General features: G+C 46.2%; 1 protein-coding gene across 1 annotated transcript in view; it reads left to right on the forward strand.

The window, feature by feature from the left end:
- The window catches only part of TTI1 (TELO2 interacting protein 1), a 43,922-nt gene extending 19,481 nt beyond the window's left edge, over positions 1-24,441 (forward strand). Inside the window, exons 6-11 of the mRNA XM_024128311.3 lie at positions 2,648-2,857; positions 5,782-5,930; positions 8,954-9,094; positions 11,434-11,638; positions 11,931-12,018; positions 23,712-24,441. Coding sequence (XP_023984079.1) covers positions 2,648-2,857; positions 5,782-5,930; positions 8,954-9,094; positions 11,434-11,638; positions 11,931-12,018; positions 23,712-23,895 — 977 coding nt within the window. The 3' untranslated portion in view covers positions 23,896-24,441. The remainder of the gene's footprint in view (positions 1-2,647; positions 2,858-5,781; positions 5,931-8,953; positions 9,095-11,433; positions 11,639-11,930; positions 12,019-23,711) is intronic.
- Positions 24,442-24,897: the final 456 nt, after the last annotated feature.

A 24,897-nucleotide genomic window follows, 5' to 3' on the forward strand; every position in this document is an offset into this window, starting at 1 on the left:
CGCGGAGCGGCTGGGCCCGTGAGCCATGGCCGCTGAGCCTGTGCTCCGCAACGGGAGAGGCCGCGGCGGTGAGAGGCCCGCATACCGAAAAAAATATATGTATATATATATATGTGTATATATATATATATATATATATATATCCTCTCAGGAGATATCTCCATTCGGGCCATGAAAATTGAATTGCCTTGGATTGCCAGTGTCTTTGGTCATCTCTAAAGAGGAATCCTGTGTAGCACCTTTTCTCTAAACTGCAGAGAGGAAAATGAGGATGGTTAAGCTTGACTTGAGCGCATCCTAGGAAAAGCAGCAAAAGTGGGGATAGCTTTTCTGAAAGTTTTGAAATAACCCAGACTACACTTGCATTTTGAACGGTAAGCAGTACTGTGGGGAGTGGATCAGTCCCACACAAATCAAAGTAGCACTGTCTGCTGGCGTTTCCTCTTGTCATTCGAATTGTCTAACTGATGGTAACTCTTTTAAGATGGGAGTGGAAGTGGTGTGGTCTCAGAGAACTTCCAAAAGGTTTTAAAAGAACCCAGTATGTCTTTTAGGAAATTGAGTTACCACATACACAGTGTTTCACAGGCATTGACAAAAAAGCATTAGGTTCCACAGTGAAGGCAAGAACCATCAGTTAAATTACTGCTTAGCGCCAACTACTGATTCACTGATTATTCATAACAACAAAAAAATTGGGTAGCTTTGAAAATGAGAAAGCATCCATACCACATACCTCAGCACTCGGAGATCGTGCCACATCCACACATACAAGGCCGTGTTTTTCTGGACACATAATGTTCTATTGTGTGGCTGCACCATAATTTAAGCAGCCCTTTCTTGGTGGACATTTTGGTCGTTTCCAGTCTTTTGCCTCCACCACCCCCAAAATGCTGCCGTGTACTCTCTGTAGGTCTTTTTGGACGTGTCTCAGTATACCAGTAGAGTATATTCCTAAGACAGTTGCTGGCTTAGAGGGTATTACATTTAAATCTGTGATAGAGAGATAAAGAGTTTCAAATTGCTCCGTGAAGAGGTTGCACCAATTTAAACGCCCATCAGCAATGTAAGAGAGCGCCAATTTTGCCACCCCCTCACCCACGCTGTATATTACCTAGCTTTTTGATCTTTGCTAATCCAGTAGGAGAAAAAGTGCACCTTATTATAGTCTAATTTGCATCAAGAGTGAGGTCGAGCTGCTTTTCATATGTTTAAAAGCCATTTGTGAGCAAAGACTTCTTAATGTCTGGCACTATCCTTAAATCTAGAAAATAATCTTTGCAGCATGTCTACTTTTAGCAGTATAAATGCTGGGCCCTGGCTTTAACCCATTGGGAATGCAGTCCCTCAGAGTACATTAAGGACAGATTTATGTCTGGGCACTGAAAAATGGCATAATCGATCCCTTCATGTAGGAACCTCCAGGTACTGTACCGAAGGCTCTCACGTCCAGCATTTGCTCTCTGCTGCTCCCAGTTGCCTGGCCCTGGCGTAGCCCATCTGCTGTTGCTGTGGCTCGGTGCAGATGCTCCTTGATAGAAAAGAGATTAGCAGGTGCTAAAGGTCATCAGAGACTTCTCCCCTGCTGTCTGCAAAAGGAGGGCAAAAATTCAGGCCATAGGGTTTTCTTGTTGATTCATTCTTTAAGTATTAAGAGCCTTTTTTGAAATGAAGCCCTGGGGGACCCCAGTATACAAAAAGAATTCAAATTAGAGCAGGGCTGGTGAAAGAAGGCATAGAAACCCTGTTCCCACACTTTAACCTGCTGTCTCTGGGTGCCCTCGCTGTTGTGACCCTGAGACATTTCTGCAGAGCCCTAGGGCTCCTCAAGACACAGTATGAAAACCACTGGTTCTGTAATGTTTAAGGCTTATTCTGCGGTGACACATCAGAAGTATTGGAGCATCACTAAAAAAGGAAAAGCTTTGGAGAGAAAATGCCAGCCTTCTGAAGCATTTTATATCAAATACCTATGTGAGACTGTGTCCGTTCTCAAGGCTCTGCAGAGCCTCTCTTCCGCTAATGAGCAGTGTATCCTGCACTCAGAATTTTGTCGCTGGTAGCTTTCCTCCAGTCTAGTATATTTATTCATTCAGCATATATTTTAAGCACCCACTCCATGCTGGGCATATTGGCTTTCCAGTGGAGATCAATGGAACATAGTGTCTAATGGGAGATTCAGACACTAAACAATACATACAAAGTAAATACAGTAATTACAAATTGTGATGAATTGAAAGAAAAGAACATGGTGCTGTATAAGACAGCATATAAAAGACCTAAGTTAGATTGGCGGGGCGGCGGGGGGTGTGTCAAGGGATGGCTTTACTAGGCAATGTATATTTGTATTGAAACATGAAAAGTGAGTTGGAATTAACCAGATGTTACATAGGAGGTTAAAGTGTTCCAGATAGTAAGAACAGCATGTGCAAAGGTTCTAAGGCAGGAGGATACCTAGCACATTGGAGGAACCAGAAGATGGTCGGTGAACAGGCAGCCGGGAGTGGTTAGAAGAGGAGGTTAGAGACAGGTAGGGACTGGATCCTGTGGGCACCATGCAGGCCATGGCAGAGAGCTTATTCTACTTAGAAAGTACTAATGCCTGTTGTCAATGACCAAGGTGATCATTATAACACTTTATTTATAGCCCAGTGGTTCCCAGACACAGGTCATCTCGGGCAACTCCAAGAGCAAAGTGTAGGGGAAGAGGGAAGTCATTTGAGCCAAAGACCAGCAAGTCTTGAGAAAGGACTTGAGAATACCACAACAGCTGAAGACATTGAACAGTTTGTGCTGAACTACCTCAAGGAAAAGGATGTAGCAGATGGAAATGTCTTGGATTTTGATAATGAAGCAGGTAACTATTATTTATTTTGGCCTCAGCTGTTTTTTACTTTTGGAAGCAGATTATTGTAAAAACAATGAAACATCATGATAGAAAGTTTGGAAATAAGAAGGGTCACAAATAACCCCGCCATGCTAACGTAAGCATTCTCACTTTGTGTGTAGTCTTTTTCCATCCTTTTCTATTGCAAACCTGTTTTTGTTTGGTTGCAGCCACAGTTTAAATGCATTACCCTTTTTGCATTTAGTTATATAATAAGGAACTCTTCATGTTGCTATGGAGTTTTCATAATTAATGTTTTAATAGCTGCCACTAAGTATACATTCCCCTGTGGGAAGTTTAGGTTGCTTCTAGCTTTTCACTCTAATAAACAGTGCTGCAGTGCATGATTCTATGCACGTGACCTTTTCCTTCTTTCTGCATATTTCTGTATAAATCTCAGAAGTAGGATTTCTAGGTCAGGGATATGAACATCATGTTATGCTTGCCAAATTGTCTTTCAGAAAGGTTGTGGCAATTTACACCTTCTCTTCTGCAGTTCAGGATTAATACTGGTTTCACCACAAGCTTGCCCACATTGACTATTACCAGTGTTACTTCTTGCTAAGTTAAAATGGTTCTCATTATTTTACTTTGCATTTCTTTGATTGCTAGAAAGGTTGAACATCTTTCTATATGCATCTTTCCTAACAGTTTTTTCTTATGCCCATTATCTTTTCATATGCTTTGTCCATTTATTTTATTTATTGGTAGTAGATTCCAGTGTTTTTCTTACGAATTTATATGATAAAGGAGAAGGGAGTTCAGGCTAGTTGAAGCTCTGGCCTATTGTTTTATTCACAAGCTCAATCTGGAGCTTCTGGTCACGGAAGGATTAATAAATTATTAGAATCTCCTCTGCAAATATAAAATGCCAAGTCATAATGAGCTTGGTGGTCTCAGAACTATCCTAAATCAAACTGAGTCCCAAATTAGTTTGTTAGGTTAGAATAGAGCAGATTTCTTTCTTTCTTTCTTTCTTTTTTTTTTTTTTTGGCACTCTACTCTGAGACTCTGGTGAACTGAAGCCAATACCTCCAGGGTAACAGGAAATAGTAGTTCAATGCAACTAACTGCAACAAATTCCTTCTAAATAGCAGGGAAGCATCACAAGGCCCAAATAATGAGTTATGCAGAGTTGAGTTGTTATTCTCCCCAAGAACAGAATTTTCTAATCAGAAATCTATCAGGCTTTTTCTTCTCAGTTTTGTTTCTTGAGCCAACCCAATCCTTCTCGTAAACTGTACCCCTTGCTCAAGCCTAGAAACCGTGAAGAAGAGGCATCTTGATCCCTCGTAATCCAGATTTGCCATTCTTGTGTGAAATTCTAGCATTGTCACTGAATCCATTCTTTCATGATTAGGATCTTCTGGTTCTAGTTGATGTTCGCTAGGAGCAGACTGAATGAATCAAATCTTTCTTCCAATAGCAAAAATCCACATCCCTCAGATAACATTTCGCAGTAGGTGAATTTCAAACAACAAATCCTCCTCTAGAAAGAAAAGCACAGCCTTATCATTCTTATAATTATCATTCATCAAGTACACGCCACACACTTGGCATTATAAGGAATGTTTGGATTGATGTTGGTTTGACATGGGTTTTTTGTTTTAACCACAGTAAGAGCACCTTGTATATCTGAGGTCCCTTCCTCCAGGAAATCCAAGCATTCTACAAACGCATTTTCATTTATCTTTTCAGCATCTGTTAGAGACAGGTGTGGACTCCACTGTAAGGTTCTGTTTTTCCAGCAGAGGAAACTGAAATGGCAGAAAGTTAGGGGAGCAATGCTTAGCTCCGTGTAAATGAGCACAGCTGGTATTGAGGATGTGGGGAGACTGGAGGCTATAAGCAGATAGAGGAAAACCTTCAGGGGAGGAATTTTGGCCAGGGTTTCATGCAACTCTCAAGTCTTTTTGTTGTTTTAATTTACAAACTTACACCTATCTCATGCAACGCAGCACTCCAGGCAATGAAAAAAATGATAATAGCTGGTGACATACATCTCATTTAACTCTCTCAGCAAGCAGATGAGGTATACATGCTTTATCCCTTTTTTTCAAATGAGGTGACGTGGGATGAGAGGAGTTGCTCATAGGATGTGGAGTCAAGACTCTGGTCCTCTGACCAAACCCCACCCCTGTATATTGCACCAGGTTGCCCTGGTGTTGTCCCTCATACCAAGATGTGTAAGGCTTCATCTTGGCCCTCAGAAGATCTTACAGGCTGGTAGAGAAGACAGACATGTACCCCCTTTAGTCAAAAGATGAACCAAAAGGAAAGGAAAGAGAGTAAAGGGCCAGAGGCCAGCCAGGGAACTGCCAGCCTCGGGGCTCCGAATTAGAACCTTGCCCTCTTATGTTTTTATTTTAAATATTTATTAATGGCAAGTTAGAAAAGACTAAAGATATAGGGAAAAAATAAAAATCATCCATTAACTCATGACCCCGTCTCTGTTAATATTTTAAACTTCCTCCTGTCTTTATATAAAACTTTATATAATAGTGCTCACACTGTGTATGCAATTTCGTATCCTGCTTTTCTCTTTTTAACACAATGTTATTTCATAAGCATTTTCCCTTGTCATTAAAGCCCTTGGTAAATGCAAATTTTCAGGCCCTCATAATGTGCCATTCATTGTATGGATATACCATGGTTTATATAACCGTACCCCCTTGAGTGGACATGGAAGGTTTTCCCCCAGTTTTTAGCTGTTACAGGTAATGCTTTGGTGAATATCTTGACTCATAGCTTGACCCAAATTTTACATGGTTTCCTTGGGATCAGTTCCTAGACATTTTCCCTTGTAAGTCTTACTCCTGACCTGAAGTTGGGAGATCAAGTTGGGGTGGGGCGTCTCTCGTAAAACACTGCCCCCAGTTATGCTCTTTTTCCAGAGGAGCAGTCAGACCCTCCCGAAGTGGATGAGAATGACACTGATCCCGGTGTGCAGCCACCACTGCCAGTGCAGATCCAAATAGCCACGGACGTGATGGAGCGCTGCATCCACTTGATGTCAGACAAAAATCTGAAAATCCGCTTGAAGGTCAGTGTGCGGCCCTTTCCCTGCATTCACAGAGCTGCGGGACTGAGGTTTGGTCTGTTGGCAATGACTACATGGATGAGCAAGGAGCCCCCCCCTTATCTCCCAGTGCATGTGCGGTGGCCAAGAGAAGGCATCAGGAGGAACTTATCTGTGGGATGCCAGTCTTACGTCTTTCTGTATCAGCCCAGAGGCCAAAAGGGATCTGAGTCCCCTTGGCAGAATTAAAAACCACAAAGTTTTGGAGCGTTATTGCATCTCCAAGGGGGGAAAAGTCATATGATTTGGAAAGGATATCACTTTCTGAGCTGACTTAATGTGGGACACAGGTTTAAATATTTTGAAGTTGGTCATTCGTCCAAGCCCGATGCAAGCCCTTGTCTCTGTTTCTGCTTCCATTTGCATCCTAGGCCTGGCACCAACACTTTTCTTAATCTTACATCCTTGTTTGCTAGCAGTTTCCCAAGCAGCCTCCCCATCAGCAAAGGCTTAAACTATACTGCAGTGACTCCGATAACAGGACAGTGGGGCGGGGTGGGCATGGGGGACACAGCTTTCAGAATCACCTGGGGGCAGATCTTACACCCAAAGGAAAGCACAGCCTGACCCATCCCTCCCTACCCCCAAACAGGAGTGAGAAACAGCCGCCTCCGCGCATTACTGATAGTGATGAGAGCACTTTGCCCTGGTGATGGGTGGTGGGCTGGGAAACCCTGACCCGCAGATTACCTCACGCAGCATCTGGGTTTTGCGGAATTTGTTTAGTCTTCCCAGAGATACTTCTTAGCGTTGTCGGTTTTTCCACTCAGGAGGCACTGTTCAGGAGCCTGTTGTTGGTGGTGTCTGGTTGATACATTAGTAAGGTGTCTTCCCTCTTCTGGAGGCTTTGTAGCAGCGTATATACACTGCAGCTGTTGAGAGCATCAGCACTGGAGTCAGATCTGCATACCCAAGTTCCATGGCTATGGAACTCGCTCTGGAGGAAGGGCTCTGCCCTTCACTAGCCATGCCACCTGGAGTAAGTCAGTTCACCTTTTTGAGCATCACCGTCTTTATCTGTAAAATGAAAATGATGGTACCTACCTCACTGGGTCATTGACTATAAATATAAAACAGTTAGCGTCAGACATGGCATATACACTCATTCACTTATTCGCTTATTCACTAAATGCTTATTGAGGACTGCTATAGGTCAGGCAGAGGGTATATAGAAGGAAACGAAGCAGACATGATCCCTGTCTTCATGGAACTTCTTATCTCTCGAGGGGAAAGGGGTAATACACAAATACATATACGTGGAGGAAATGCTATGAAGGTAAGAAGAAGGTTCTATGATAGAAAATTCACCCATGTAGTAAACACATTTTGGGAACCTACTCTACCAAACCCTGTTGAGTAAGAGGGAGCTACGTTCTGATTTAGACCAGTTGTCGGGGGATAATGTTTAAGTCCAGACTTAAAGGCTGAGAAGGAGCCAGCCCTGCAGGGGCAAACGGAGGGGGAAGAACATTCCAGGCAGAAGGGGAATGATTCACTGAAGGATGATGTAACTTACCCAGCTAGTGACAGAACTCAAATCCAAAGCCAGTCAGCGATACCAAAGCCATTTCCACTGTACTACTCTGCTCTCCTGAGGTTTCTCTTATTCCCCTGCCTAACTATTCAGCCCTCAAGGGCAGGGCCTGTTTTGTGCTTTGTTTCTGTTCCAGTCTCCATGTGACCAGCACATAGTAGTCATCCAATAAGGGTTTACTGCAGACCTCACTCTGTCTTTCTGACTCAGACGTGTACCTTCCCCTGCTCTGGGAAGGCTGGCCCATCTGTGCGGGAGGGAAGCCTGCACTTGGTTATCGTGGTGACCACGATAGTGCCTGTGACACTGAGCAGGTCGTCTGCCTTCAGTGAGCTTTGAGACATGAGAGATCAGGAAACATATTCTCAGGGAAGGTAAAAACCCCAATTTACATTTAGTCTACCCCAGACCTTTCTTCTGAGATTGACCTGTGTCCCAGCTGCCTACTTGACCTCTCCATTTAGAGGTAACAGAACTTGATCTCACCCACCCTTCTGGTTTCCTCCTCCTCCTTTGTTCCTATCTCATTAAGCTGCACCTGCATCTATTCAGTTGCTAAGCCTGAACCCAAGCAGCTCTTTTTGAAACCTCTCTTCATCTCCCCAAGAGCGAGTCCTTCAGCAATTTAAGCCATTTCGTCTCCAAAACAGATCTCAGACCCTTCACTTCTCTGCCTCGGCCACGACCATGCAGCCGCGTAACTCCCCGCCTCCCATGTGGACGTGCGCTGTGGCTCCCTCAAGGGCCTCCTCACTTCTTCTCACTCCCACTTCAAGTCCCTTCTCCACTCAGCAGCCAGAGTGACCTTTTAAAAACATGAGTTGTATCATAGCACGTGCCTGAACATTTCCACGGCTCCCCACCACATTTAGTACAAAATTAAAAAGTCTTAATGTGACGTCTTCGAGGTCCAGCCCCATCTTACCCCTCCTCTGTCACACTTCACGCTGCCCTGCTTTAGTTTTCTAAGCACTGCAAGCTCTCCCTCCTCTGGGTCTTCCTCGTTACTGTTTCCAGTTCTAGGAACACTCTTCCACTCTTTATGTGACTAGCTCCCCCTCATCCTTTATGCCTCCTTGTAGAAGTTACTTCCTCAGAGAAGCCCTCCCAACAGTTTGTATGGTGTAGATCCCTCCCTTTAGTGTCTTGCATTTCCCCCTTGACTTTCCTTCCTTGTACTTGTCACAATTGGTAATCATTCATCCCGTTATTTAGGTGTTATCTGAAGTCTTTCCCCAGTTGACCATAAGCCAAGGAAAGGAAACACAAGTATTTTGTCCCTGTGTGCCCCCCACCCAGTACCTAGCCAGTGCTTGGCATGTAGTCAGGACTCGTAAATATTTCCTTGACTCATGAGTTTCTAAGTTTTACTCTTTTAAAATGGTGACTTGATCCCAGGTATTTGGTTTCAGGCCTTTACTATCTGCTGAAATACTGTCCTCTTTTCTTGCAGGTTTTGGATGTGCTGGATCTGTGTGTGGTTGTTCTGCAGTCCCACAAGAACCAGCTCCTTCCCTTGGCTCATCGGGCGTGGCCCTCACTCGTGCACCGACTCACAAATGATGACCCCCTGGCAGTGCTCAGAGCCTTCAAGGTACTGCACTGATGCCCCACCTCCATCAGTCATGGGGATGGAGGGAAGTGAGCACAGAGCTCAGTGGTGTCTTTTGGGGGTAGTTCTCTTTTTATCCGATTGTGACCTGCTATACCTTGAAGAAAGTATAGGCAAATAAGAAAAGCACAAAGAAGAAAATAAAGTCAGTTTCCTTTTGAATTTGAAGCAGAGAGAACTAGAAGACGAAAAGGGCCACCAGTATTCATTGAGCACCTCCTCTGTGCCGGGTAGCATGCTTGGCACTTCACACATGAGCTCATCTCCGTACAACAACCGTATAAGGAAGATACTGGTATCCCCATTTTTGACAGAGGAGGAAACAAGCCCAGAAAGTTAAGGAACTTTCTCACGATCACACAGCTAGGAAGTGATAGTACCTGAATCTGAGTTCATGCCCATGTTCTGTGCACGGCACAAGAGTCAAGATGAAGACTGATTAGGTTCTAGCAATGGGCATCCTCTGTCCAGCTGAGCGACTCTGGACAAAGCCCATGACCACCTGTCCCACCTTTCTCGTAGTTGTTGTTGTCAAGGATAAAGTGGGACTATTTGGTGAAATGCTTTGAAAAGTTAAAAGCCCTCTGTGTATGTATGTAAGGTATTATTCTCCCTGACTTAGTTTGGCTTATATTAGCACACATATTTTGGCTTATTTATTTATATCCTTCCTTGTTCTAAAAAGCACTTAAGGCAAGTTACACAGATGCATTTACCATGGCAAGCTAACATAAATTAGAGGTGGGTGAGCAAGATGAGGCAAAGGAAAAAGATGCGTAGGATATAGAATGAAGCCAGGAATGCAGCTAATATACTTGGCTAAAGTATTTTGTTTCTGTAAGATTCTTCAGCATATACTGGACCAAAATGCAAGCTTACATTTAAAACATATAAAATCATTAATATTTTTTCCAAAGCAAAATACACAAAATCACACACACACGCACATGCACATGTAGGTGGTGGGGGGAGAGGGAAGGAGGGAGGTTGGGGAGAGGAGAAGGAGGGAGGTCTTGCTAAGTCACTCAGATGTGCCGTTTTACTTTATGAAAATTAATAGGTTACCTGAAATGACAGCAAGTATAGAAAAATGAAAAAATATAAATATACATGCACTGTAACTGAGGCCGCTTTTCCACTCCCAGGCCCATTAGTGACCCTTGAGGTCCGTAAGGCCTTGTGCAGTCCTGCTGAGGGCCCTGAAATAAGTGCCTTGTTCTCTACAAAGTCAGTAAATGTTCTCTGTCCTGGATATGCCTTGCTTACCAATTTTTTTTGTTAATTTATCTATTTAACTTATTTATTTTTGGCTGTGTTGGGTCTTCATTGCTGTGCGCGGGCTTTCTCTAGTTGCAGCGAGCGGAGGCTACTCATTGCTGTGGCCTCTCTTGTTGAGGAGCACAGGCTCTAGACACATGGGCTTCAGTAGTTGTGGCTCGCGGGCTCAGTAGCTGTGACTCACAGGCTCTAGAGTGCAGGCCCAGTAGTTGTGGCACACGGGCTTAGTCACTCCGTAGCACGTGGGATCTTCCCGGACCAGGGATCGAACCCGTGTCCCCTGCATTGGCAGGCGGATTCTTAACTACTGCGCCACCAGGGAAGTCCCTTGCTTACCGATTTTTAAAGAAATTCTTATTATCGTGTATACTCAGTCTTGTGCAGTGGGGCAAAACGTTTCAATATGTTCTGCTTGAGAAGGTTTAGAACAAGACATGCAAAGAGACTGCCTGTCGTGAAAGATGGAATGAGGGTGATATACATAAGAGATTGTGCCGTGGAACAGAAGGAACTCTGACTCGGCTCTGCCCACTGGGGACCCTGCCCTGACCCAGCCAAGGACCTCAGCCAGCCACTGCCCTTTTTGATGCCTGCCCGTGGCAGCAGCGGAGCTGGGCCTCAGCTACTGGGCCTGTTTATGTTTGTTCAGCTAGCTAGAGTTAAAAGCACAAGTCTTTCCTCAAGGGATGTTAGGAAAATTCAAGAGATGATCTATGTGAACTGCTTTAAGCTCTTTTTTTTTTTATTAACAAAAAAGGGAGGGAAATCCAGGGATTAACCATACAATTCATCCAACCCAAGGTTCCTTTGAATTATTCTCCACGTAATCTGTATTTATGGATAGAAGCAGCTATGCCTCGGGAGCAGAGACCTCCGAATTCATAACTGTCAGAATCACAAACCGTGGGCAAGGAATTAACAGCAATAATTCTATTTTTCTTTTTCAAGCAGAGACCTAGATGAAATTGAATTAGCAAACATTCTTTTAGCACTCTCGCTGCCTTGGCAACGTTCAGTCACCAGGTTGGGGTCTGTTTCCACAGGTTTTGCGTACCCTGGGAGGCAAGTGTGGCGATTTTCTAAGGAGCCGGTTCTGCAAAGATGTCCTGCCAAAGCTGGCTGGCTCTTTAGTCAGCCAGGCTCCCATCAGTGCCAGGGCTGGACCAGTTTACTTCCACACGCTGACCTTCAAGTTGCAGCTGGCCGTCCTGCAGGGCCTAGGCCCCCTCTGTGAGAGACTGGACCTAGGTAGGTACCAGCCAGTCTCACCTGGGCACACACACTGCACACTCTGTCTCACCCCCACCCTTGCCCTCCTCACTTAGCCGTGCTCCTGTCATCTCCTGTCCTGTGCACATCCTTCCATCTCACTTTGGCCTCATTTATCCATTTACCTTGCTGTGTTTTTTGACTTAGGGATGGAGTACAGAGCCCACAGCATCTTGCCGAGCTGTTCCAGTTTCATCACATAGCAGTTGGTGCCTGCTCGTCCCCACTGAAGCCTGAGGGCCAACGCTTGTTTTGTTTTTCCTCTCTGCAGGTGAGGGTGACCTGAATAAAGTAGCTGATGCCTGCTTGATGTACCTCAGTGCCAAACAGCCCGTGAAATTACAAGAGGCTGCCGGGAGGTACGTCTGCTTGATCACCCGCATCTCTTTACGTTTGTCCTAAATTATAGATGATTTGCTAATGGGGAGCAGAGTTGAGGCATCTCTGTTCTTTTCTCTTCTCTCTCTTCTTGCCAGGTTAAGATGATTTCTTTAACTGTGCCAACACCTAGAGGTGGTATTTTTACTATAGACACATTTCTCTTTGAAAGTAACCTTTTCCGCTGCCGCAGCATCAGCAACAATTCCAAAGGGGCAAAAAGCAGAAAGGTGGTGTCTTGTAGGGGGCAAAGCACTCTCCTGGTCAGAGGGTGATCGGCTTCTAGGCCCTACTCTTCTGGTGACCAGGTGACCCTGGCACCTCTCTCTCAGCTTCCTCATCCACAAGGTGAAAGCATTGGGTTATTGATCTAGCAAACCTTGGCTCCACAGAGCGTCTTAATGGGTGTCAGGTGCCGTGAACCCTCACAAATTGTATGCAGAATTGTGTGTGTGCAAGCAGACATGTATGTATCTGTTTCTAGACAGATTCCGCATCATTCATCTGATTATAATAGGAGTCTGTGAACCAAGAAACGTTCAAAACCACTGGACTAATGATTTAAAGGGCCTTTTTAACTCTGAAATTATGTGATTCTAATTTCTAAGAGTTTTGCTTATTAGAGAGTAGCTGTACCACCTCTAACAGGAGAGGCTATTTCTGGTTCCTAGAGTCCTAAAGGCTATTTATCAAAAGGTAAAACTCTGAGCACAGGGGCATTCCCCAGACTTGAGACCCAAAATGTACCCTGACCCCCTTTCCCCAGCTCTCCTTCTAGCCAGGATCAGCCTGTGCCCTGGAACTGCCATCCCTGGACATCTGCAGCTGGGGCAAAAGCCGGCCTGTCTGGCCTGGCACTGTCTGCCGCTCTGGGCACTGCAGCTCCACCTCCCCGGGCAAAGAAACAGTCCTTCCCACTTCACCAGCTTCTAGAAACGTGTCCCTGATCTTCCTTGGTGGGGTAGGCGTCATCTTACTCCCTGAAGGGCCGAAAGGCTGCTCTGTCTGTGAAATGAGGAAAGCCAACTTGCTCCCTTAGAAACCTTGCACTCTCTTGGAGCGATGGAAATATCTCTTTGAATTGATTTATTATCCTTTGCAGTTTTCTGCCCTTGATTTCCCCAGTTCCGTTTTTTCTTTCTGTCCCTTTCCTGTCACGTCCCCTAGGCCCAGAATCCATCATGGTTTCTCAAGCACAGGGGTGCATCCCAAAGAGCTTCTTGACCCCGGACATTCTTATTCCTTAAAGAACCAACTTAGGATGAAAATAGTCCTCCTCCAGGCAGTGTTCCTGAAGCTAATTGTGCTATGATTTAAAGTACAACTCACAAACATGATGAATCCATCCTGAAGCAAATTCTTCTGGGTGCCTGTTACAGCCAAGAGTCCCAAAGATCTGGTTTTCTCATTCCCTGTCCCATTCTACTCTCCCTACACCCGCCCCATACCCATCCTTCAAGTTTAGACCCATCAAACAAGCTAATATTCACAATTCATTATCTTTTCATTTCTAATTTTCTTTATTTGCTACTGAAAGCAGTTAAACCCGAATTGGACCTTACTGACTCTTGAGTTGGAATTCCAGGTGCCCTGTGGGGAGGAGATTGCAGCCTGACTGCGGTGCCTCTTTGTTCCACTTGAGGTTGAGTCAGGTGACCTCCCTCTGCCGGGCCGGGCGGGGAGGGGAGGAAGTGCAAGGTTGACTGCTTTACGTACACATCATCTGAAAACTTATTTTGAAGTCAGGGAAAAAAATATCTGTGTTGTCCTTGATCAGGAGCTGATTTGGCATCTTGATTCAGAAATTAATAAGCTCTCTAAATGGGAGAAGCCGTCTGAGACAATAGGAAATCTGGTCTCTTTGCGAGTCTCATTACAGAGCAAAGAGAGGGAGATGGGTGGGCCGATTAGTATGAAAACAGTCAGACCTCCGGGAACTAATGAACGAGGTCCCCTGAGTGAGACAGAGTTCCCAGCTCAGCAAATGGCCGCACATCCATCCGGTTGTTTGTCCTGAATTCTTCTCTTTCTGTCACACCCCACATCCATTCCAGACATGAAGCCTGTCTCCCTAACTTGTGAAATCTCTCTTCAAACTGCTTCTCTTCACCTCCAAGCTGCCAGGGCAGGCCAGGTCACCCTCATCTCTTACCTAATCCCCTGCAGGAGACTCCACCCCAGCCCCCCGCTTCCACACATGCCCTTCAGTGTTCCCCACACAGCTGTCAGTGACACCTCCACCCACTCGGGGGAGAAGAGAAGGCTGTGTGTTCTTTGCCAGGGCCCACGGGGGAGATCTGTAGCCAGAAGGTTACAAAAACTCAAGCTTCAGCTCCGTATTCAAAAGAACTAGTGAAAGCCAGAGACGCCCAGAGACGCCCCAGCTGCCTCAGAAGTGGTGACTTTCCGACACTGGGCAGCTGACCGGCTGGCTTTGGATCTGGCGGGGCTGCTGAGGAAACCTGTGAGGGCAGGTGGCTGCTCTGAGGCCTCCTGCATTCTCAGAGAGGTGGATGAGCAGCTGTGTCTGTAGATCTGGCAGGTGGCGGTGGGGACCTCTGCAGGGCAGCCTCCCTCACGTTGGAATGGAGGCGAACTCGGCAGCGCCGTGAAAGTTCCTCTTTGTGTGCATTACAGTTGGATTTTTCCTTCCTCCTGTTTGCTTCTCCTGGCTCCAAAGAATGACCAAGCCTGTGTTTGCTTTTTTAATTTGTCGTATTAAATAGAACCTTTGTGGCAGGCTTTTACATCCAGGCTGTAAACTCTAGAAATGGAAATTGATCGGAGGGTGGTTGACATAACCAAGGCTGTAAATGCTAAGAACAGAGATGCCATTCCAGTTTAATGCTTTTATCTAGCAAATGTGCCTTGTAAGGAGGGACATAAATCTTGCAATTTGGTTGGGGGTGGGGGGTGGGGGGGGCGAGGGTAAGAGCAGGGTATAACCTTGCCATTTGTTACCACCAGGTGTCACTGTGAACTGGCCATGCAAGAAAAAATACCGACTCCCCCAAAGTCCACCTAGTTAAATGACTTCACTGGATAACAAATGAGAAAACCATATTTGGGGTATGGGAAGAGCGGTCAGCATATCATGAGCTGCAAATAAGGCCGAGTCCCTGAGAATAAGCACTGGATTACAAAATAACAGGTTATATCACCCACACCCGCATCTCAGCCTTGGCGGACTTAACTGATAAATTCTCCAGTGGCCCTAGAAGCCTCTGAGATACCTCCCAGCATGCAGTGGGCCTCCACACTCCTGTGCCTTCCTGGCCACGGAGCTCTTCCTTCCTGCATATGAAAGGAATTTGAGATGAGAGCACATTCCCCAAATTTCTGTGTTTTTCCTTCCAACCAGTACATGCTCTCAGCTGGGTTCAACTCAACTCCATTAAAACCACACTCCTTGGGCCTCTCTCTGAGCAGCCTCTGAGGCTCCCTCTCTTGTGCATAAATCAGTCAGTCTTCCACCCTGGGGCTAAACGGAACAAAACTAGGCAATATCTATTTTTTAAAAGTTGAAGTCCATGCCCAACAATGCTCTTAGGCCACGTGGCTTCCACCCCCCGGTCCTACCTCCACCTGTCAACCCCAGAACGCAGGTGGGGACGCAGGGTGCCAGCACGTAGTGACCAGCCTGCTGCACCTCCTGGTTGTACAGGTGCTGGATGCTGTGGTTCTTGATGTGTGCGGTGGGGAAGGGAGAGGGCCCTCCCATCTTCCTCGCTTAGCCATTGTATGTACGGGCAAAGGGCACCAGTCTTGGAGGTGGACAAACCTAGGTTCACATCTTACTGGCTCTGTGACCTTGAGCAAATGACTTCATTTCCTTGCACCTCATTTCCTTCCTCTGTAAACTGAGTGTGGTGATAACACCTTCCTCCAGAGCCATCATGCAGATGAATAGCATTAATACGTAAGAGAGTACGCTCGGCTTTCATTCATTCTGCTGATTGGCTGAGGAGCTGCTGTGTGCCCGGCACTGTTTTAGGCACTGAAAATAGAGGGGAGCAGGAGAGAGGGGGCCTCTGCCCTCATGGTGCTTACATTCTGGAGTTTTATATATGTGTGTATACACACCCTTATGGGAGATATATAAATTTGCCAAATATATAATGTGTTGTGTATATGTTACATGTACACATATACACATGGTATTTCTTGTTGGAAGCTTGCTTCATCTTGACTGAAATCTAAACTGGGGTTTTCATCTCAGAAGGATCTTTTTCATGTTAATTGTTCTACCTCCCCCTACCGCCTTTTGCATGAGAAGCCAGGACCAAGAGTTTGAAGGTTCATTTACTCACCGACTTCCCCGCTTTCTTTCTAGCAGTAGGATCCCAGCCCATCAAAAATGCAGCCGCTGCCTTCAAACCCTGGAGGAACTCAGACTGGCAGAGGCTCTTTCATTTCATCCCCGTCAGAGCCCCAACTCCTCTCACACATGGGCCTATTATATTTGAATGGATCAGGAGCCACAGAGGTGATCCAGTAGTTCAGCTGAGCTTGAAATTAATAGCTCATCCCCTTAAATGGTGTGGGCAGTTTGTTTGAGCTTGGGCTGCAAAGCTGTTTCCTATGGAAATGAGGGCACTCCTAATGTTTTCCCTTTTGACATTTGATTAATAGTTGACAAATCCAGACCCAAGTAGTTAGCTTTCCCATTATCCATCTTTTGACAGGCATTGCTGCTTTTCTCTTCAAGGCTCATTGTTCTAAAAATACACTCAGATCTGAAGCTGTTCTCTGTGCATATATAGGCATGATTTCCTGGTGTCAAAGATAAGAGACATCTGCCATGCAGATTACAAACAGTGGGTTGCTGGGTTTCAGATCTGAAGGCAGGGACCTCTGTGCTACTTAAATCAAATGCAGCCAGTCCTTCCCCTGCTTCCTTGGTGTTGTCATGTGATTGATAATCTGCCAGGGTCATCCATTTCACCACCCAGTTGGAAAGCCGAGTGTGGGGCGTACATGCACTTATATATGCCATACTGGGTCAGGAACCACGATGCTCTTGACGGGAGATCGAGCCTGGTAGGTGGACCACGTGCACAAAGTAGATTTCAAATATCGGAAGCCTTGGCTGACCGCAGGGTGGTCATTTCATCCCTTTGCAGGGGAGGCAGGAGTGAATGTTGTTGATCTCAGTACCAAGGAAAGTAGCCAAGGACATGGCCTCAATTGTCTTATTATATGTGTATTTATTTAAAAGATGCTTTAGAGTTTCTTATTAGCCACGTACTGTGTTGAGAGTTCTAAGGTGAAGACCAAGGTAGAGTTGGCCTTACGTCGCTGTTCAGTAGTGGTATACCCTTGGGCAAATTAATTTCCTTCTCGAAGTCTCAGTTTCCTCATCTACAAGACTAGAATAAGCATATCTATTTTTTCCACCTAATAAAATTATCACAAAGATTCAGTAAAGTCATGTATATTAGTCTTTAGCACAAAATGTCAGCCCAGAGTTAAAAAGTCAATCAGTAATAGTTGTTATCAGTATTTAAACTTCCCCCTTATTCCAAAAAAGACCTAAAGCATCTTATAAACTTAAGTGTATGCAGCAAGGTAAATAAGAAGTGAAGACATTTTTTAAGGAAAAAATAATAAGAGCGAGAACAAGGTGAAGCCAGAGTTGAGGTCAATATATAAAATGCAGGCTTTGAACTCTTCACCTTCGCTAGAGATGAGCCTGCAGCGTGGCTCTGGGCCTCCTAACAGACAAGGCAAAGAGGGAAATGCATCTGCTGCGCAAATTCCAGTCATTACTGAAATAAGAAAAGAAAGCTTTTAGAAGGAAGCACAGCTCTGGAATTCCCTTGGTGCTGAACCCTGAGAAAATTTCCCCGTGGGTCATCTTAGAAGAACACTAGGTACCATTGTGACTGATTATTCCTAATGTCCTTGCAGTAAATACAGAAGTACATTTCCTAGAGCTGTTTCTGATGGCTCCATCAGTGGAGGCTGCTGGCTTAGTGCCAGAGCGTGGGTTACAGGAAAACAGTTCGGGGGTGGCGGGCAGGGGGGCGCAAAACAGGTAGGCTGCCACGAAGATGTCTTGATCTGCAAGGGTGTGAATCTTCCAGGGAGGACCAGGAAACACGGCATGCAGCCTGAGAGTGCAGACGGCCGGGGCCACTTTGAAATCTGCGCCCAGCAGCATTGTCATCATGGGATCTAGGCCGACGGTGGGGCCTGGAGCGGGGAGAGCTGGCCAGATGGAAAGGGCTGCTTTTAGATTCTGCCCCAGTGGGATTTAAACCCTTCTTGGTCCTGGCTTATTTTTGAATTGTCAGTAACAGATTGGGCCTCTCAGTGCCATATCTTTTTAAATATGCACAAAGCAATGGAGTCATTCCACAGCATCTATGGTACTTTGTCTTGTGGTACTTTAGGGACTCGATTATCATCGTAAGCTTCCACTGGTGTTTATGGTTTTAAATCCTGTCCCCGTTGCATTTAAATATTTTTAATATCGGCCTCTGTGTGAGTGTGTGGATTGGCGATCGATAGATGAATGACTGTTAACAGGTAAATAGAGTTAAGTCGAATGAGTATGTATAGCTGCAGAGGTAATTGGTAGTATTTATTTGGAGAGTAAATTGTTGCTTCAAGTCATAATCCTCCATTTCCAACATTTAGAAACAAAAAACGGCCCGCGTGCAGGGGAAGATAGCTAAATTGAATAGCAAGAAAGGACAGGCTTGAAATACTGGTTAACCGATGAACCAAGACCCATTAGAGTAAATTACTGAGTATGGAAGCATCGCCCCATTGCTTGCTGGCTCGGACACGTCGACACCCTGAGCATCCGTTTATTTAAAAGGAAACACACAGCCTCATTTGTAGCATCATCATGTACGGAGTCACGGGAGAAGAGATAGCCAGAGAAGAAAGGAATGTGGAGGCGGTTCTGCCAGAAAGGGAATAACAGGGAAGCCAAAATAACTTTGCAGGTGTGCCTGCTTTCCAACAAGTGAGTTTACCCTCCGATTGCATTTAGTCGTGCCCACGTAGAGATAGCCTGTATCGTGTCCCTAAGGAGACACCGTGAACAACTTCTTTAGATGCCCTCAAATAAATAAACAAACAAACAAACAAACAAACATCACAAAGCTGCAAGTTCTTTACCACCGGCATTTATGCAGACAGCTCATGAGAGCATTTTATAAATCCAGAAAGAACCAAGGAACAGCAGATCCCTCAAGCAAGTAATTGACAGAGAAAGAATAGCCTGTCACCCAGGAGAGCTGGGAGCTCTGAATTTCAGTTAAGTTTATTTAGCTTTGCTGGGCCTCGATTGGCTAGCGGTTTTCTAGAGCTCCCCTTGAGCAGGTGTTGTCTAACCCAAGATGGTGAGGACATACTCTGTAATATTTGCATCTTCAACAGAGGGGTGTCTTTTTGCTGCATTTGGGGTGAAAGGGCCCATGATCCAGGCCCCATGCTTGAGAACTGCTGGGAGTGTTGGAGCTGGAAGGGGGTTAGAACCGATCTGATTGATGTACAGAGAAGTGACTTGCCATGTCCCCACCTCAGGAATCCTTCCCTGGCTCTGGCCCACCCGTGACTTGAGCCTGGCCCTCTTCACACTGCATCATGGGCTTCTGTGGTCAGTCTGTCCTCCCCACCAGACAGGGAGCCCTGAGGCCAGAGCCTTTGTCCATCCGTCTTTGTGTCCCACGCACCTGACGCAGTGCGTGGGCTGGACCAGGTGCTAGTAAACATTTGGTGAACCACGCAGAGAGGGAACCTGACCCGGCCAGCCAGATTCTAGCGGCACATTTCCCAGCTCCCCAGGCGACCTCACCCCCAGCTTTGTCACTCGGAGCACCTGATATTGATCATAAAGGAATGAGTCGCTTCTATTGGTTTGGTGTCTGGAGTTTATTAGGTACTTACTGATACCCGTCAATTGTAGATAGGGCTGAAGTGCAGGGAAATGGCTGCCTGCATGAAGTGAAATTCAATAAAACCGCATTTTAAGTGAAAAATCAGTATAAACACCAGGCTTCTTTGCCATGGAAACAGAGGTTGCTTAGAAACTGCCTAACGGCGAGTTCTAAATTTTTTAAAGTCAAGTTATCATTTAAGCTACACGGCCCTACAGGTTATTGAGAGATAATCACTCGCCTCAGGACACTCGGAGGCAGGAGGCACAGCTGAGTGCCTCCCGAAACTCTGGGGACCAGATAATCTCTTGATAACTGTGCTCCCTGGAGCCACTGATTCGGGCCTGGGGGAAAGAGAAAGAAATTTTTGTTCAGGAGTTAAATGGTGTACATATATTTTTTTAGAGTGTTTCTCTTTGGGTTTGAAAAAAGATGGAGTCGGCCACTTGGCATGTTCAACAGCCATCTCGGCCATGTCTCAAGGTGTGTTAGGAACATTTTCCAGGCAGTTACTCCTATCACTTCAAAGCAGAGGTCTCCTCTTTGTCTTTTGTCTTTGGATTATGCAAAAGGATGCTTTAGAGGTCTTCGGCCTTCTTCCCTTCATTGTCTGGGAGCCCCTCTCCCCAGCTCAGGAAGGGCAGGAACTGGTCCCAGGACAAAGCAATACTGGAGTTTGGGGAAAAGCTGGGCCTCTGAGTACTCAGACAAGACCTCCTGGGTCTCAGGCTCAGCTCCCAGGGCCTCAAAGTGAACCAGGGGTCCAGGTTCAGAATTTGTCAGTGTTTAGAGTTCAGCGGGTTACATGCCTTTTGCCAAGCAAGAGCGCAGCTATGCCTGCCAGCCACCTGGTTGCATGGCACGGCATTTGCTCCCGACCTCAGGCATGCAGAGGGCAAAGAATATTACATTCGTTTCTTCCTGAAAGTAATGGACAAAATTACAACCCCAGTGGCTGAGAATTGGGACCCCTACCAAGTCAGTGTGAAGGAAATTATGACTGAAACAAAAGACAAATGTTCTGCCCTTTTCAGAGCATCTGAGAATTTTCCATGGTATGGCAGTGCTGCCAGGGTTGGTAGTGATAATTATTCCTTAAACACACACACACTCTTTCTGGAAGGAACAGTGTTTTCATTATACACTTCAAAGTGTTTTCCTGCACCTCATCTCCTTAGAGCCTCAGAACAAACCTGTGAGGAGGGTGGGGCAGGTGTGATTATTTTCCTTTGGAGAAGGAGGAAACAGGTTCACAAAGGCAAAATAATTTGCTCCCAGCCACAGAGGTGGGGAAGAAACTTGCGTTGCCACCTGCCATTTCTACCTCTTTAAGCTTTTAGCTCTTTAAGAGCTCAGAAGTGAGACCCAAAATATTCTTCCAAGAGTATGGCTCTAGGTTACTAAAAGAAGATGAACTTTGCACACGATTTTTCCTTTGCCTCCCTGTTGGCATTTTATTTAGGGATCTCAAAGGGCAAAGAGAGCGGCTTCCTTCCTTTTCCTTTCCTGCCAACGAGTGCAGCACCCGCATTTAGTAAGTTAAAAAGGAGACCAAAAATGAACACTGCAACGTTTCCACGCCGTGTAAGTCAGAGCAGAGCTGTGACTGAACTGGGCCACGGCACCACTTTGCTGGGTGTCGCCCAGATCAAAATACTCCTTGAAGCTGAGAGTGTGCCCATGCTGTAGCTTGTTCCAGTTCTTGAAGGGGAAAAAAAATCAAATGAAACAATTTGCATTCTAACAGTCTTTGGCACCAGGGAAAACTGTCAACTGTGTCACATGTAAATAGAAATCTGCTTCCCGTTTTTGGTGCATTTTTTTCATAATTTCCCTTGCCACTCTAATTATCAAAGATATTTTTGTTTTTAAACAAAAATTGTCTCCCACGCAGGCCCCATCTCCTTTCTGCGGTGAAGTGGAAACGATGAATTAGAATATTCTAATCACTTCTCCAGCAACCACCGCTGAGGTTATAAACTCAAGATTATCCTAAGTAAAGAAAACTTAAATTGTTCGGGCACAAAACAGGCTAGAAAATGTGTCAAAGTGCCCCCTCCACCTGTCTCCCTTGCCTCCTTAGCATATGTCTGTTAAACCCAAGGAAGAAAGCAAAAGTGGCTTCACCAAAGTAAAACCCAAATCCCTTGATGGCACAGGCTTTTTAGATTAACGAAATTAAAAACCAGAATTTAGCTTTGTTTAGCAAGCATTTACATTCCTATCTGATGCCCAGCAGTACGGGAGAGGCTCCTAGGAATGGTCATCAAAAATAAAATGTGATCCATCAAATAGATTCTATCCGCTGTTAGTTGGTAGACCGGGATCGCATGTGGGAGGCCCTGTGTAGGGCTGGATCTGTGTTTTCTCATTTAAACCCCAGGAGAACCCTGGGTGAAGTACATCCCCAGTTTTAGAAATGAGGAAACTGAGACGGAGGCAAGCCATACAGCTAGTGACATCTGCGGTAACGTGACTCCTGTTAGTAACATCCTTGGTCCTTCCTTGGTAGTGAGCAGTTGACCTCTCCTTTAGATCATTTTACAGAATATAACTATTTCAAAGAGGGATGCCATCTGAAGTCATTAGTGTGCAGCATAATAAGTCCTTTATTAATCATGAAACCTGTTCGATCAAGTATTGGTTGAGTGCTAACCATGTGCCGTGCTAAGTGCCTGAGATACAGCAGTGAACCAAACAGACGTGGTCCCTGCCCTCAGGGGCTTGTGCTGTGAGGAAGGGAGATGGGAGATGGTCAATAAACAGGCAGTTGATAAATGCTGGGGAGGGTGTCCTGAGAGAGAAAAATAAGGGGCAACCACCTAGGCGACATGGTCAGGAAGGCCACCCTCTCTGCACGGGTGATACGTGAGCTGAGACGGGCAGGGTGGCTGAGAGAGAGCCTCCCAGCTAGGGGAGGGCCTCATCCTTCCCGAGATTGAAAAACCAGACTCCAAATCGCTGAGTCAGCCAGGTATAGGAAGTCTACACTTGGATTACCCGGCACAGTGGCCTGGGCATCGTTCAGAAATGGGATGTGAGCAGATACGAGGCAAAGGGTTGTGACCCCACGGTTCAGACCAAGATAAAGAACCTCACCCGTGGTGGGTGTCTGGTGCTGCGTGGCCCCGGCCCTTCAGCTGTGTTCGTGTCGTGTATAGGGCACCAGTGCTCTGCCTCTGCTAAAGGTCCCAGAGCCAGGCTCAGCTGATCCTGCCATGGGAGAATAACTGCATCTGATCCCTCTATGGGATCCAGACCACCGAGAATCCATGGCTCTCAGGGGCCAGAAATGGGCCAACTACTGAGTTCAGCGGCGTGCTGGAGGGTCAGAGATAAGGACCTGAGACTCAGGAGTTAAGGGTTTGCCCAGGCTCCCCAAGCAGGAGAGGGAGTCCCTGCACTGGGGCTGGGCCTGTGAGCCAAGTGGACTCTGTAATAAGGGGTGGGCCCTATCCATTTTCTTCCTTCTGAGAACTGTTTTATAGCCCAGAATTTAGCCGGTTTCTTTGCCAAGAGCTTGTTTGATGTCAATATTGTTCTGCTCAGACTAACTACTTTCCTTTTCTCTATGTCAACGGATATGAAGCTCTTTGCCTCTCTTTCTGTTAGGCTTTGGGACCATCCTAATGGCCCTGTATTAGGCACAAAAGTGGGCTTTGTTCTGCTCTGCAGAGTGATGCGATTATCATTTTTTTCTCCAAGAGCCCGCTGAGCAGCCTCGGGTGGGGCACCGGCATCCCTCCCTGGTGCCCTCGCTCTCTTTCTCCGTCTCTCCACAGCCTTTTCCTCCACCTGATGAAGGTGGACCCGGACTCCACCTGGCTCCTCCTGAATGAACTTTACTGCCCGCAGGAGTTCACACCTCCCCACCCCAGCCTCCACCCGGTGCAGCTGCCGGGGGCCACTGGGCAGCAGAGCCCGTATGCAGCCAACGTGCTCCGCCTGCTCCAGGAGCTGCAGTGACCCCGCCCTTCCCCCCAGTCAGGCAGGCGCCAGAGGAGGTCCCCTGCGGAGCTTGCCCAGGGTGTGGGGCCCACCCCACCCTGGCCGAGGGCGGTGGCATCGGCCTCAGAGAAGACTGCCAAGGTGGATTAGACAGCCAATCGATTTATAAGTTGATCGATCACACTGCTTAGAAATTGGATTGAAGGAAAGCAGCTGACTGTTACTTCTATTTCATACCTGGTATTTTCAAATGACATTGTCTGGCAGCTCTAAGGGCTTAACTCCTTAGCTTACCATCTCTGCGGCCCTAGCTGCCTCACAGGCCGCCCCACGCACCCACCCACACCCAAGAGCTTGAGGACACGTGAGGCGGAGGCCTGTACTACCCATCGTGTGTGACCTCGGCGCCTGAGGACCACGTGGAAGTATCACACATTGGAGACGTTTCAGATCACCGGCCTGCAGCATGGACTCACACACCTCCCCCTCCTCAAGGAAGGAGATAAGAACCTAACCTGTTCTTTGGAAGAAAATGAAATAAAGGCACTTCTTGGATGAAAAGTACGATCAAGAACTCACTTTGAAGTTTGTTATTTATATTGCATGATTTTTAAAAAATGAGTTTATGGCGAATTCCCTGGTGGTCCAGTGGTTAAGACTCTGCGCTGTCACTGCTGAGAGCCTGGGTCTGATCCCTGGTCAGGGAACTAAGATCCCGCATGCCACAAGGGAAGGCCAAAAAAAAAAAAAAAGAACAAAACTGAGTTTACGTTCATGAATGGGTAATACAACGTCATGGTATAAAATCCAAGCGGTACAAAATAATGAAAAGTCAGTCTCCCCATCCTCGTTCCCCAGACATCTAGTTTCCCTCTCCAAAGGCAAACACTCATGACAGTTTTTTTGGATACCTTTTAAGTATTTTTTAACTTTCCATCAGGGATAACGGTACTCTGAAGCCCCATGTGCCCATAACCCAGCTGCACCCAGTCACCAGCACGTGGCCAGCCCTGCTTCGTC

The sequence above is a fragment of the Physeter macrocephalus genome, chromosome 14, assembly GCF_002837175.3.
Source record: "Physeter macrocephalus isolate SW-GA chromosome 14, ASM283717v5, whole genome shotgun sequence".
Taxonomy (NCBI): Eukaryota; Metazoa; Chordata; class Mammalia; order Artiodactyla; family Physeteridae; genus Physeter; species Physeter macrocephalus.